At 35.9% G+C, this 15,371-nt stretch overlaps 1 protein-coding gene across 3 annotated transcripts in view; it reads left to right on the top strand.

The window, feature by feature from the left end:
* The window catches only part of TMCO3 (transmembrane and coiled-coil domains 3), a 32,774-nt gene extending 18,112 nt beyond the window's left edge, over positions 1-14,662 (top strand). The window contains exons 10-13 of one of the 3 annotated variants that reach the window (XM_039549642.1): positions 4,588-4,738; positions 11,076-11,155; positions 11,667-11,816; positions 13,485-14,662. In XM_039549642.1, the coding sequence (XP_039405576.1) occupies positions 4,588-4,738; positions 11,076-11,155; positions 11,667-11,816; positions 13,485-13,598 (495 nt within the window). In that variant the 3' untranslated portion in view covers positions 13,599-14,662. The other 2 variants (XM_039549647.1, XM_039549653.1) reach the window with 2 other exon arrangements.
* Positions 14,663-15,371: the final 709 nt, after the last annotated feature.

The following is a 15,371-nucleotide window of genomic DNA, read 5'->3' as shown; positions in this document are numbered from 1 at the left end:
CTTTCTCATTGGAAAGCCAAGTCTAAATATTGAAGGAGGTTGTATAATTAATCTGCAAACACAGACTTCTCTGTACTGGTGTAATTCTAAAAAAGCTTTTGAATTTGTAGAGGAGCACTAAGAGAGTGCCTATTTTAGTGTCCTTAACCAACGACAGCTCTGTGGCTCCATTTAGAAAATTTGAGATATGTTTGTAAATAAAATATTTTAACTCACTATCTAGCATTGTGAGTTACTCTGCAGGACACATCCTTCCCAATACACAAAGAAGAGAGTAGGAATGATATGGTCTTCCTGCCTCATGCATATAGTTACTTATTATGTGCTTCAGTGTTGGCTGTGTTTCTGGTGTCCAGCTAAGCTTATTCTGTATTTGGATTAATGTGTAACACCAGGACATGTAATGCTCATTATATATAAACTTAATTTATTTTACTTGGTTCCTGTGTTTGAAAAATCTCAGATGATTAATTAAACAAGAATTGCCATTTCCTTGTCAGTAAGTGCAAATTCTGTATGAGAAAACAAGAGGGAAGATGAGACAGAAGAGGTTCCTATACTGCAGTGTGAGTAAGGAATTTTCTTGTAAGGATTATTCTGTCAGTTGAGGAGATTTTGTGTATGGTCATGACTTTTGAGCATTTCTGAGCTTGGCTCACTTGAATAACATTGCAACTTGTTAAACCTGAAACAGATATTTTAGTAAGACTTGGAGCTTAAGATACTCTTTCTGTTCCCAGTATTCTCAGAAATAATTGAACTTCCCCTCCCTTTTATCCTTCAACTGGTTAGGCAGATTGGGGCTGGGAGGTGGGGATTGTGTCAAGTGCCAATCCTGTAACAGTATAGATGACACTGAGACAGTTGTGCATCTTTGAATCATGTACCTTGTCTTCAGTAACAAAGGTTCAGTAGATCATTATTACACTTTCAGCAACTCCTTTTCAAGCTTTGGGATATGCATATAGTGGTTGGTTTGTTTGTTTGTTTTTGTTGGTGAACTGTTCTCCTGAATTACCACATAAGGAACAAATCTAACTTACAGTTTTAAATATGGCCATTCAGGATCAATGGCCAAACTTGTAGTTGTAAGTCGAGATACTTACTGGGATCAGCTGAAGAATATGTCAGCCTGAGCATTCACTGGTGTAGTGTTGCTTTTTCATATTCTGTATGTACGGAAACATTACAAGGAAAATTGTTTTAAATGCTGTCCTGATACTGAAGTGCTGCATTGGACACCTGCAGGACAACTGTAGTCAGTTTTATTGTGTTTTGAAACTGAAGTTGCTGAATGTTATTAGGGAAATGGAAAAATATAAAACCGGATCTGACAAGAAGGACAGCAGTTACATTTATAGTATACATTTATAGTTTATAGGACTGTGCATACACATCGGGGAAAAGTGGCTTCTGGTTTCACTGCCTGATGGTTGACCCAGGATGGTGACAGCAAACGGAGGGAAATTGCCAGTTTGCTTTACATACCGAAAATACAGTGATGTTATTGCAGTATTTTACATATGAATACGTACAGGGGGTTTTCTGCAATTTCTTATGGGTATCATTACTAGTACTGCAATATCATTCTTAGCTTCATGTACTTTTCAATGGTTTATAACCTGCTTATGAACTCTTTCCTATCAATTAAAAGAAGATTAAGGAAGAACTTTAATTTCAAATATTCTAGTTAATTATTTCGTAAAATACAGTTGAGACAGAGGTTTTTACAAGGTTCCCTAAAAATTGTTTCCATTTCCATTACGGCTTTACTTTCTTGAAATGCAAGCTTAAAATTCACCTCTTTACTCTTGAGCAGATTTAAATTACTAACGCCTGAAATTCTAATACCTTTATTTCCACCAAAATTTTATTTAATTTTACTGGTTTACCATATTCATTAAGCTTCTATGATGATTAAAGAGAGGCAAGAAGATAGACACCATTAGAGAATATAAGCAAAACAACTGCTGAACAGATGGTTGAGATTCGCACAGAACATGTTATAGCAGTAATGTTTATTTCTTTATTTATTGACGTGGTAGAACATTTGAACATAAAAATCCAATATTCTAGTGAAAGCAAAGCAGTCCTTTCTGAATTAGAGTAAAATGGGATCTTTGAATACAACTGAAAACTAAGTTGTACTGAGGAAAACATATAAACTGACAAAATTTCTCACATAATTTTGACTGAAAAAGCTTTCTGTAGTGTAAGAGTTGGGAAGAGGACAGCGCAAAGCCCAGGGATTAGTAATTGCTAAAGCCCTGTTTGGTAAAGGCGGAACATTAGAAGTGATGCAAGCAGAGAGGGAATACTAAACGCTCAATACTTTCCAGGCTTTGCTTATGTAAGAAATTCTGCTCTGAATGCCTTCCTGCCAGTAAAACAAGTCCTCTAGTATGTGTGTGCACATGTGCCCTTACATTATATATAATAAACCCTGATTCTACAGTTTTAGCTGAGGAAATGTGTCCACTTGTAGGTAATACTATGGGACAGCCAGAGACAAAGCTGGGAATTGTAAAAGGAATGTATGTATAAAGCTACATATAAAAGTTGGACTTGATGATCTTAAAGGTCTTTTCCAACCTAGTTGATTCTGTAAATCTGAAAAACAAACTGGAGCAGGGGAGAGAGTGTTAAAATTATGTAAATTTGGCGTTTTTTCTTGCTCTCTGATACACTTTACACTTTTCTGTATGTGGAGTGACCTATAGATTTTGTAGACCTGAAGTTGTGTGGTACCCAGAGACTAGACAAGAAATAGCAAAATCTGCCTATTTTTTTACTAGGCTCTTGAGCTCACACTTGGCTTGCTATAGACTGAAGGAATGTAATTCAGTTTTTATGCTGTGGGACCAAATTCCCAGTTAGACATGCTGTTTACTCCAGTTATGTCTGATGCTTTCTGAACAAATATGTTTCTTTCACACTCAAATTGCTCCTTGCTTGAAGATTGATTCTCACAACAGTGCAGTATCGTGCAATTCTGGTACAAGATATGCTGCATCTCATATGGTAACCTAATCCTGTCCAAGGGAATGTTTAAAATACTAGCTATAAAAGTTTTAATGTAGAACTGTGTTGCAGCTGATAACACTTAAGTGTGGGAAGATTATAGCTGAGTAGTAAAAATAATTCCAACTTTATTTGAATAGGCTATATTGGATCTTAATCATCCACAAGAGGCTGTGACTTTTGAAACAACTAATGTATGATTGAGAAGAACTTAAATGTTTCCTATTCATATCTGTTTCCTTTATTTTATTCATCTCTTGGTGATTTTTAAATCCTTTATGTATATATTGCCTTCTTCCCTCTTAAAATTTCAAATTGTTCTGAAAAGCACTGAAATTCCTTTTGTTTTAAAATGAGAATAACATTATTTTGTTTGCTTTGCATGATCAGCAACTAATATTAGTTGACAGAACCAATTTGTTACCTTAAGTATCTTGCAATAAATTAAAGAGTGTTATTACAAATGCAGGTATGTGATAAGCATTCAGACATTAATACTTCAATACACAAAAGTCTTGGGATTATTTTTAGATGGCATTTTATGCATAGCGTGGAGACTTGTTTATTGTGTCTTTTGCACTCCTCCATTAGTTTCACGTCACCTGAGTTTTTGTTTCATATCTTACAGTATAGCACTGTTCAAGATATGATGAATGGTGTCCATAAATGTACTATAGTGTATTCTTGCTTAATCTAAATTAGAATGAAAATTAAGTCATCGGTTTTAAATGTTCTATTAATATTAATAGCATTGTCCTTTCTCAGCAGGATGACCATCTGCAGCTGCATGATTTTGAAGTATTTTAAAACATACTTTATACCATACCATACATGAGAATTGCTGCTTACTTTTTTTTTAATGTTCCAGGCATTGCCTTAAGCAGTTGGCTTTGTGTTTTGTTTAGTCTCTTTACATGTGTTTCATCTCATCTTCTAGTACCACATTAAAATATTAAAAAACAATGAAGCAGTCTGAATTCTTTCAAGCAGACATTGTGCTTCATTTCAGCAGTTTACTTCGTACACTTAAATGAATCCCTGTTCAGTAAAGCACACAGGTACATTTGAACCAAATTTACAGTAATTAAATGTAATTTATGCCGGGGGCTTCTGCTAGATTGAGACTCTTCTCCCAAATACAAGCTTAGATTTTCATTTTTTCCCTCTTGTTTGACAGCTGGAAAATACCCTGTTCTTACTGCTTTATTTCACAGCCTCCATGTGTTATGTAACCCCAACTCCAAAGATGTTATAGTCTCTCTTGGACATGTGAAATCAGATGCTGTCCTTAAGAGCAACACAAAGCATTACAATGTAGATTAAGAAATTGAATTTTCTTTTTGTGGGAAAGGAGGTAACAGAAAGGGAGAAACTAGTTTTGTGAGTCTTCTGTATAAATACAATACTGCACAACACTGAAATATGTACACTGAATTCTGTTTGTTGTTGAACTTGCATAAAGACATACTAATTTCCTGCATTTCGTATAATGTAAAGTTCTATAGTTTCACTGTGAAATGGTATATAAAGTCACTCAGCAATAGATTCTCTGTTATTCCTTAACAGATCACAGAGCTGTTGGATGTTTCAATGGAGCTGGGATGCTTCTTAGCCGGAGCTCTGATCTCTTCTCAGGGTCACATGGTTACTGAGGAGATTATGTGCTGTATTGAACCAATACGTGACTTTCTTGCCATCATTTTCTTTGCATCTATAGGTAACTTCCAAGAAAACTTACTTTAAAATATATTATATTTATATATAATATTAAATAATGTTATATCTATACTATATAAAATATATATAATGTATAAAAACATTGCTTACAGTATGGGTGAGGAGAAAAAAATGTTGTCTATAATGTGAGGGGAGGAGATAGATTGTACTTTGTTAAAATACTACGCTGTTAGCTGACCACAGTATTGGTTTGCCTTTGCTGCTATTTTTAAATGTAACATTCAGTTTCAGAAGTCATTTCCATGTTGTACTCCCAAGTCTTGTTTTAGTGTCAGTTTTTCAATGTCAATTCTGAAATGATCCTATTTAAAACACATAACTAAAAATTTTAAGACAAAAAGGCCTTGGTTTGGGCATTGATTTGCTGGGGTTTTTTTGAATGTTCTTCTGTCTTCCCAGCAGCTGTATTTGTAATTTTTACTAAAATTGTATTACTATTTTGAGTCAATTGGTAGAGTAGATTTCAGATTTTTGTGACTTGGTTTTCTATAGAAGCAGAACGTCATAATACCATAATTTTTTATAGCTTGTTTCTTTAGAAGGTTAATTGGGAGGGGGTGATCTGTATGTTCTCAATGCAGGGAAAAAATAATTGAAAGAGGATGTATCTCAGACACTACTTGAATGCCAACTGAAATGCAGCATTGATGCATAAGATGAGAGAGTAACTCATTATGGTTGATATCCAAAAGGAGTTAACTCAGAATACTTACAGTAAATCAGTAATTTCCTTTTGAACTGCTACGCTCTCTAGCTGTCTGTGCATGTCCCAATACACTTCGTCTAAGGGAAACTGGAACGCGTTGCTGAAGTGCTTGGCATCAGCAGGTGAGGAGACAGGCCCTGTGAAAGTACTTGCCTCTCCCTGTGGATTGTATAGGAGATGCATGTCCTGCAATGCTGGGAACATCGCAGTGTCTAAGAGGAGGTTTGGATGTGGCCCGGTGCACAAATCCAACTTTCTTCAACCCATGTTTACTCAGAAAGTCTTAGGGTTTGGGCTTGGGTATTTTCAACACCACCCTTGGTTTTTCTTCTGGTAGGATTTTAAGTTTTTTATTGTTCTTTTTATCTCCATGTATTTATTGAGATAACAGTAAAGTCCCACCATCAGCATAATTTTAATGTTTTTCCATATATACCTGTGTGATACTCATTGTTTCGTAACAGAAGCTAAACTGGTGGCTGTCAAAACAGAAAGGAAATAGCTATGCTTGCCAGTCTTAATTTTATTTTAATATTTTTTTAATCCAGCCCATGCTAATAGCTTCTGGTGATGAGTCAGATTACTTAGTAATAGATATGTTTATTTGAATAACTTATTTTTTAATAATGGGAGGAAAGTGGTGGGCTGTGATGAAACTTGGGCCTATATAACTGACAAGCTTGGATGAGTAATGCTCACAGACGTAAGTTGTTTATGTGTTTCAGTAAAGATGGTGATGGAGTGGATAGTGTTATCAGGGATACAAAGCATGACAAGTGATTATAAGCCCAAAGTTAATTTTACAAGGGACTGAACAAAAATACTGTCCTACGCTCTTGTGGCTGCATAAATTAAGACTAGAGATAAGACTTCGCTAGAGTACAAGAAAATAGCAAGACCTCAGTTGGCATGCTAGCAGCACTCTATACTGCCTACATTGTACTCTAAGGAAATTATTTTAGTAATTCTGTTACAGAATTATATGAAAAAAATTCTTTTTAACAGTTGTTGCCATTATAATTGCAAGAAGGGAAGAAAAGAAAATTTCCTAACAAGTTGGTGTGATTTTACAGAAAATGGGCATTATTCCTGCCTCAGAAGAAAATTATCTAAAAAATCAGAAGAGCTATGTTAGAGGCCTCTGGCAAAATGTGAAAATGCTTGCTTGTTAAAAAAAACCAAACACAAAAAACCCAACAAAAACCCCTCCAAAATCAACAAAGAAAGAAGACCCAAAACCCTAAAAACCCCCCACCCTCAAACAAAATCCCCTTCCTCCCCAAATAAAAATTAGCCCCCCCTCTCCCTTTCAGTTACTTTTAAATTTTGTGCTTAAGAGGAAATTCTGTGGGGTCGCACAGAGGTAGGTTTTAAAAGGAGTGAATGTGATGTTGCAAAGAAAACCTGAGTAGAATAAAAAGTAGTCCTGAATTTTTCTTCTTAGTAGACTTCTTTTTAAAGACTTCTTGCTTGCTCCCTACTTGCATATGTACACATGCAAATTATATCTATCTATAAATGGATAGAGATTTACTATGTGAAATTACGTAAGAGCCACAGGGAAAGGTTCTTCCCCCTGCCTAACGAGAAGGTTTGTTTGTTACTATATGCAGCAATCATATTATAGAGAGCAGTTATATAGAGAAACGCTTGAGATCCTGAGGAACACCACTGCAGTGGTATCATTTCTGGTCCCTGTAGAATAAAGGCACAAATGGAAAAATTATCATAATTGAAAAGTGACTGTAAGTATGTCATTTGGAAAAGTTCATTCCTATTTTGCTTGTCTTAAAAGCCTGCTTTTCTGTTCTCACTACAGAAATGCTTCTGGTGCCTAAAAGCTGAGCTGAATAGTACTTTTCATGTAATATCCATAGCAGTGGACCTGCCCTAAGCTTGACCTGTGCAATGGTACTGCTTTCAAATTTGCGCTTGGGTGCATTTGTGGGAATAATGCACCTTTGCAGTTAGGCATTAACAGCTGCACTTTGAGTTAAGCTCAATCTGTACATTCATTTAGGCCTCTGGATGTTCTTCAGGGTTCCTGGCGCTCTTCATGCCACCTGCTGAGGTTAGAAAATTCCTGTTAGTCTCTGTCCTCACTAGGAGTTTTGAGGGAACATCTTGACCAGTCCCTTAGAGCCACATTTGGGCACTTTCTTCCTCATTTTTGTTTTGGTCCCTAGTACACAGATCTTTACCCATATATCATTTGATTTTGTTTTGATTACTTTTTAGAAAGATGGAAGACATCTTTGAGTTGACTGTTTGACTGTTTTAAAAAAGCTCCAATTTTTTTAGTGTACATGTGGAGTATGGAGTTTGAAACTGGGCATCAGGACCCTCTCTGCCACTGGTGAGGTGACAGATTATTTTCACTGACAAGTTGTGTGTTCTCAGTTGGCTGTACAGATGTACCCACCTGCCAGGTTCCATGCTTCCCTTCTGGGTAACTCCTGTGGTCTGTGTTGGACCTTGAATACAAGATGCTGAAAACCCTTTAACAGCTCAGTCCTTTGCTACGGAAGATGGGTGATGCTGACACTGACAGCACCATCACTGTCCAGAACAAACATGCACACAAGGATTGTCCAATGAGCCTCTTAACATTTCTGTTGAATTTGAGAAAAATCAAAGGAAGGTCCCAACTGGAATTCATTAGGTGGCATGCATCGCCTTCTCTTTATCCATGCAGCTCTACTGCTTTGTTTTCCTGCGTGGAACACAATGAAACTTGAAGGTTTTATGCCCTCAGAACTTAAAATCAAAAGGACTTTACCCTTTGCAGAGATATGAAGTAAATTGGCTTTCTGCTCTGCTCCTTGATGATCTGGCCAGGGCTGTAGCATTTATTGCATTTGCTGGCTATGATCTTCGGTTCATTAGGACTCTTAGTAGACACAGCATCTCAATGCATAGCTAACATGATTTTTCTGAGTGATGTCCTGTCTTGAGGATGTGTCAGAATTAATTCTACTGGCTCCAGTTTGACCCACAGAGTTCTGATTTTTGCACTCGTTTGCCGTCAAGGATCTCCAAGATTGCTTTTTTTGATGTTGGATCTAACCAGGATATGGTCAAGATGTTTGGATATTCACATGCTGTTAGGAAGCTGTCCAGCAGATCAGTAGAATCTGTCTAATCGAGGAAAGAGGGAGTACTTTTTAAGAAAAATGTACTTATAAAAAGAATGTGCAAAGTCTTGCCTGTAATTGTCCACAGAATATATACCAACTTACATGAGTGAACTGTGCTTTTTGGCTTGACATCGATGCACCCCAAGGCCTCTGTTCCAGCTCTTTGTGAACACTGCTTAGAGCTGAAGTCCGGTAGCTTATGGTCAGCTCTGTAAAAGTGTACCTAAGTGTTATCCTAGCTATTGACTGCTGGCCAATGTGACATGTGCTGATGACGCCGCTGACGTTTTTGAGTTATTTGAAGTGTTTCTTACATGTTAGAGAATGATTTCAAAATTACTCCTGAACTTAGTTGAAATCTGATCAAAGCCATTGCAATAACTGGCCATATTCATACACCTTCTGCCTATGAATTTAATCTTTCTGATGGTGTTTGTGTTGTCAGGAAGGTTTCATGTGCTTTTATAGGAGTCTGATATGACTTCTGGCCTTACCCTGGGTTTTCATCTAGGACTGGGCCAAAGGTCTATACTGACCATAAAAATCACTTACAATGAGATTTATTTCCTTCAAAAAAAGTCTGGTTTCTGGGATGTTGATTTGTCTGCTCAGAATAGCGTATGTGACAGGTTTAGGCTTGTTTTCACCTTGCAGACACTCGCCTCCAAAGGACTGGTACAGTGGTTTGTGCTTTAGCTCTTCGGAATATAGCAATAATCTCCACATTGGGCAGCAGTTCAAATGGACTTCAGACTGCCTGTGTGCTCCAGAACTGAACGTGTAGTGCCACCAGTAGTGATGAGAGCACTAGGTTTTATTTATAGCCTACCGTGGAAACCTTCAGTTCTAGATGTGGCAGAGTTGGCCCTCTTATCAAACATGCCATTGCTACAGGCTGTATTTCTCTAATTGCTTTTCATGTATTTTCTGAGATCGGCCTAAAGGTGAAAGAGCACTGTGTACGTGATATACAGTGAAAATATAGAGGAGCTACTTGCCCTTCCACATGCATCTGTGTATATATGTGGATTTCTTTTTTTTGGTGTGATGTTCATCTCTTATTCTGCCATCTCTCCTCTTACTTTGCCAGTCTTTTGCATTTCTGCTTCAGTAGTTGGAAGGAAATCGAGAAATAAAACAGGGTGTGTGCGTGCTGACTGGGTGGTACTTGGGTAAAGATCCCTGGTGTATTTGAAGAACGTTTCCATCAGCAATTGAATGTGCATACAGACAAAATATTGTGAAGTTACTGTAGGTCTGGAAGCGATGACAGCTCTTGGTCCTCTACAGTTTGTCTGGCTCTGCACTATAGGGAGCGAAAATTAATGAAACCTGTCCCACATTAAAATAAGAAGTTATTTACAGCATTGATTTACGTGCCTTATGCTTTAGAAAGCTAAATACCTGTCCTTCATCAGAAATAACTGGATTGGAGAAATGCCAACTATTATGAATTTGTTGAGAACACCACCACTATTTTGATTTCACCTTTTAGAAATTTTTATGAAAAAGGAACGAGCTTCCAAAGATCCACAGTTATGTTTGCCTGCACAAGTTCCTCATACTTCAGGAGATAAAAATGGACTTAGTTGTAAGATTATTCCTTGGTGACTCTAGGACTTCTCCAACAAATACTTCTTTTTCTTATGTTTAATATTAACAGGATTTAATTTTATGTTTCTGCAGTCTTTGTGGTTCTTGTTACCTTTCTTCATATAATTACCAAGTTACAATGACCAAATATTGCAAAAAACCAAAAAAGCCAATCCACTCCAACAAAAGAAACCCCACCAACATCAAAGCAATGGGTTTTTCTGTAATTCCTTGATTGTTAGACCGTGCTCAGGGGTTTATAGCCTTACCTGATTCCAGTCTAAGTGACTTTTCAAGTTCAGGTGTCTTTCAGTGTTTGGAAGTGAGGGTCATAGAATGAAGCAGTTTGGATTTCTGTTGTAGCTATAGTCAAATATATGTAGTCAGTATGCAAATACTGAGTTACATGTTCCTTCCACTGTGATAGTCCATGACCATATTGTACAAAAAAAGTTAAATGACTAGCAAAATATTACAGTGACTGTGCAGAACAATGGAATTATTTTCCTGTGGGATTTTTATAGCTTTCATTAGATGTGTGTTTCAGTTCAGATTTTGTATTGTTGGCTGGTGTGGAGGACTGAAAGCTTTAGAAATTAAAAGTGTTTGTCCATCAGTCATATGCAACTTAATTCATTTGGGAATATTTCTTGTGCTGAACCTCCCCAAAGGAAAAAAGGGCTGGATATTGCAGGAAATGCTTTTGTGATCAAGTAGGTAGTTAGGGCTTTAGTGATCAAGTGGTTGGTAGGTAAGTTAAGGCTTTCTGTTTGATTGGTTTTGAGACTATAGTCTTTCAATTAAATATATTATTAACCCAGAAAATTACCATAGTAAGATATTGGCCTCAAACTGTGCAATATTGTTTTCTTTCCTTCTAGGACTTCATGTTTTTCCCACATTTGTAATATATGAACTCACAGTCTTGCTATTCCTTACATTGTCTGTCGTCATAATGAAGGTATTTTCTTTTACGCTTTTAAAAAATATTTTAATCTTCAATAATCTAAGTAATCTTTGTGCTGCATGGGCTAAAGAAAATTCTATGCAAGAGCTGAATATCTGATTTAACAGAGAATACTACTGTAAATCTGTATTTGGAGGAATCTTACTGATTAGAATACAGTTGATACAATATTCTTCAGGTATTTAAAAAGAAAATTATTTAATGTTAAAAGTAAGTTACACATGGAAAAGCATCTATTTCTCTACCTTGGTATTTGTGACAGTTATCAAGTGTTTTTATTATAGTAAAGAAGATGCTATTTTTTAATGTGCAATGTACATTGTCTGTTTTGACATTAATACAGAAGACACACTTGGAAGTCCATTATTTTATGTTATGTCCAAAATTATTGTATTTGATGCTATGTATCTTACAGAGATAGTACTGTTTTATTTATTGCACTTCTTTTATCTAATCAAACAAACAAAGCAAGCCCACAATAACTCAAAAAACCCTGTTTTGAAAGTTTGTCTTGGCAGTGCTTGTCCTTTCTTTGATTCTTCCAAAGACCAGCCAATATATCAAGTGGATTGTCTCAGCAGGACTGGCCCAAGTCAGTGAATTCTCTTTTGTTCTGGGAAGTAGAGCACGCAGAGCAGGGATCATATCTCGGGAGGTAAGCTGTTCTGTGGTTATTAACTTCATTTTTGCACCTGAATAACTTACACTGTAATACAAAATCCCAGTATTTGAAATACCAAAGCACTCCAATTTTGTCGCACCTCTCAACTGTAAAAAAGTAGAATCAACCCTTATACAAATGGATACTTCTGTGTCCTTGACAGGGTTCTTAGTGCTGGTTTTTACTTGTTTCATACTGTACTTTAATATTTTAAATAGCTTAGATATAAATGCTTTACCTTAACTTCTCTCGCTTACAACTTAATTATGTGAGCAGTGAGTTGCAGATAGCACCCAAGCAACACAGACTGAGAGGCCTTTGCTTTTAAAATCTTGATACAGCTATTGAAAGAGGTATAGGAGTATACAATACAGAGAGAATATAGGATTTGAAGAAGGAAATACCATTAAATAAGAACTAGAGAGCAGATATTGTGAAAATTGCCTTGACATTTAAACAAGCAAATAAACTTGTAATCACTTTAACCTGTAAGGCTTGTTCATTTTAAATCCTCCACAGAAGAAACAACCAATGTTTTCAGTAGTCATGAAAAAAGTTCCCCAGGAAAGAAGCCTTAAACTTAGTTTTATACTGAAGCTGTGAGAATGTTACTTTTTTTTTTTTTGAAGATGAAGTCTGATTTACGAAATTAAGTAAATTATGGCTATAGAGATACAACAACTGACCTCACTTTCTAGTACTAGCTGCTTTGTCCTCTGTGCTTCTGCTCACAAAACATACTCTCCTAGTGCTCTGAGGTTTTCATTATATGAGCAAGTGGACTGCATAGTGTTGGAACCAATTCCAAATAAAGCACATGTAAAAAACTTACACAATGTTTACTTGTAGGTAAAGGTGATTCACTTTCATGTTCACTCTTTCATATAATTAAGAGTTACAAATATTGCATGTTTGCATAGAGTTTCAAGATATCTCTGTGGGATCACAGAGCCAGTTTAGGGGCCCACCCACTGAGCTTGGAGGCTTTTAGGCTTTCATTTTTTTCTATTCTCACATGATTATCTACTGTGTAGGTTTGTATAGCTGTGAAATTTCCTAAACTCATTCTTTTTCTTAAGACCTCAAAACTACTTCCTGCCACTCCTAAGACTGATTCAGACTATGTAGTTAGGATCTTTTTTTTCCAGAAGATGTACAGTATGACTTAAAGGGATTTTTGTTTGCTTTTTTCTGTTGATAAGTGAACTAGCAGTGAACTTTGCCATTCTATCACTAAACCGCAATAGTTTAGAGTGGTGGTGGGAGTTTTTTTTATTTGTTTGATTGGTTGGGGGTCTGTTTGGTTTGTGTGTTTGGGGTTTTTTGTTGATTTTTTTAAATAAAGTGATAATTGGCCTTTGACATTTTAACAAATACTGAATTTTCAAAATTGGTCACTTAACTATACATACAAACAATTGTTTTTCTATAAGTTCATAATGGTGTTTTTGCAATTGTATCTTCACACCAGGTAAACAGGTAATTAGATGATTTGAGCATGCACTTGTTTGCTTTTGTAGCAATATGCAAAGTTGCTTAGGACGACAGGTGAAGTCTTTTGAAAATATTGTCTAGAAGAGTCTAATCTCACCAAACTTCTGGTCGCTTCTTTGTACAACCTTGCAGCCAAGAGAAGTAATGGCTTTTATTTGCCTTTTGCAGGTCTATCTTCTTATTCTGAGTGTGACTACTCTAAGCCTTTTACTTGCTCCTGCCCTGTGGAGAGCTGCAATTATGAAATGTGTTCCAAAACCTGAAAGACGCTCAAGTACTTGATCAAGTTTTGCACAAATAGAACAATATGTCCTCTTGGAAGGAAAACATCTTCATTGCTCATTGATTTCTATGCACTTAGAAAACAAGACCTGTTGAGTAGTCAGTCCTCTTAACAAGCACTTGGTTATAAGCCTTATACTGACCTTAAAGCAAAACAAAATTCAATACTGAAAGTAATTGCATCATTTGAATTGCACACCTTTTACAAAATTTACTTTAACTCTGACAGATTGGAATCTGCTAGAATATTTTTTTCTGATCCAGTCTGTTATTCAGAGCATAAATTATTTTTTTAAAATATAGCGTCATGCAAACTATGTTGATTATTTTTTTGCCTGAATGTGCCTTTTAATTTTCATCCTGTTAATGATGGTTCATCACCAGATTTTGTTCAAAAAGGGAAAAAAAAAAATATATATATATTATGGTGCCTATGGTATCTTCTTTCACTAAATGACTTGAGTCATTTTCACATTTCGGATTTTAATATAGCAGTATAAAATTAATTACAAAACAAATTTCTCGTGGTGAATAAAAGAGTGGTCTTCTACACAAAGAAAAGGTTTAACTGTTTAACATCAGTTCCAAGCAGTTAATTACATATTCCAAATCATGCAGCCAGTACTGCATGATATTTTATTCCAAATTTCAGCATATAATATATTTTCTTATAGTGGTATATTTTGTGTTAGCTCTTGTATTTATTTACATATTTGACAAAAAATTGACAGTAAAAAGGGTGTAACTTATGTTTGCAGACTGACAGTTGTTACCTGTTCTTGTTGCTAACTGCTGCTACAGTAATGGTTTACGGGGTGTTTTCTTTTCTTTTAAATCAAAAAGAAATTTAATAAAACTGGGAAGTGTCATTTCAATTAGATGTGAAAAATAGCACTTCTGTAACTTTGGAGGTTGGATCTTAGCTGACACTATTCTAGATTTGAAATTATTTTAAGTAAATTAACTTGCAGAAAACTAGAAACAACAGACTGGATGTGTATTTGCTGCTCTATGACCCTTTAAGTTACATTTACATTTAATAAATTGTTAGTCTTTTTAAAGTACCATGATATTTTAGAAAACAATGTTTTGAATGTGATCTTAAATGTGTTTTTTCTTTAAAACATTGTATGTAGTGAGATAGGTCTTGTAAAAGCCCATTCTTTAAGTGTCATAGAGTAAGCTTACTCATAGGCTATAGTCTATTCTGTGACAAAGCAATTAAGAATCATCTTGAGGTTTATCTGCTAAAACAAATACTATTTAAGATCCATTAACTCTTCAGATCGGTATTGCAGTGTTACCTGAAATAACATTGATAACCACAAAATGGTTAGAAAAAATGCATGTTATGAGGTTTAAATGCCAATTAAAATGAAAATTGTCCTCCAAGTAGCAAAACAAAGCTTTGGATGGATTTTTGTGCTCTATACCTCTTTCCCCCATAGCAGCCTCAGTTTCTTCTGTGTTTTCTCTGACATCTGCTGGGCTTGTCCAAATGAAGCTTGGATTGATCTGGAGCGTGTATATGCTGGTGGGACAGGGTAGAGATCATCATGTTTGAGTTCTTCCTCACTGGATTTGGGGCTTTCCCTCTAGGCACTAATGCTTCATAAAGCTTGGAGGAATGTATGGCAATTCCATCTCCCCTCAAATGGTTTCAAAAGTTGTTGCAAAACAGACACATGCAGAGCAAAAAGCTGCCCTATAAATGAATTTTTTTTTTTTTTACAAAATGAATCCATAACAGAAAAGAAACTCAAAACTTGTTGT

This window comes from Corvus cornix, chromosome 1 (genome assembly GCF_000738735.6).
Source record: "Corvus cornix cornix isolate S_Up_H32 chromosome 1, ASM73873v5, whole genome shotgun sequence".
In the NCBI taxonomy this organism is placed as follows: Eukaryota; Metazoa; Chordata; class Aves; order Passeriformes; family Corvidae; genus Corvus; species Corvus cornix.
Note: the sequence above shows the minus strand (reverse complement) of the source record. Positions and strands in the feature narration are given on the sequence as shown.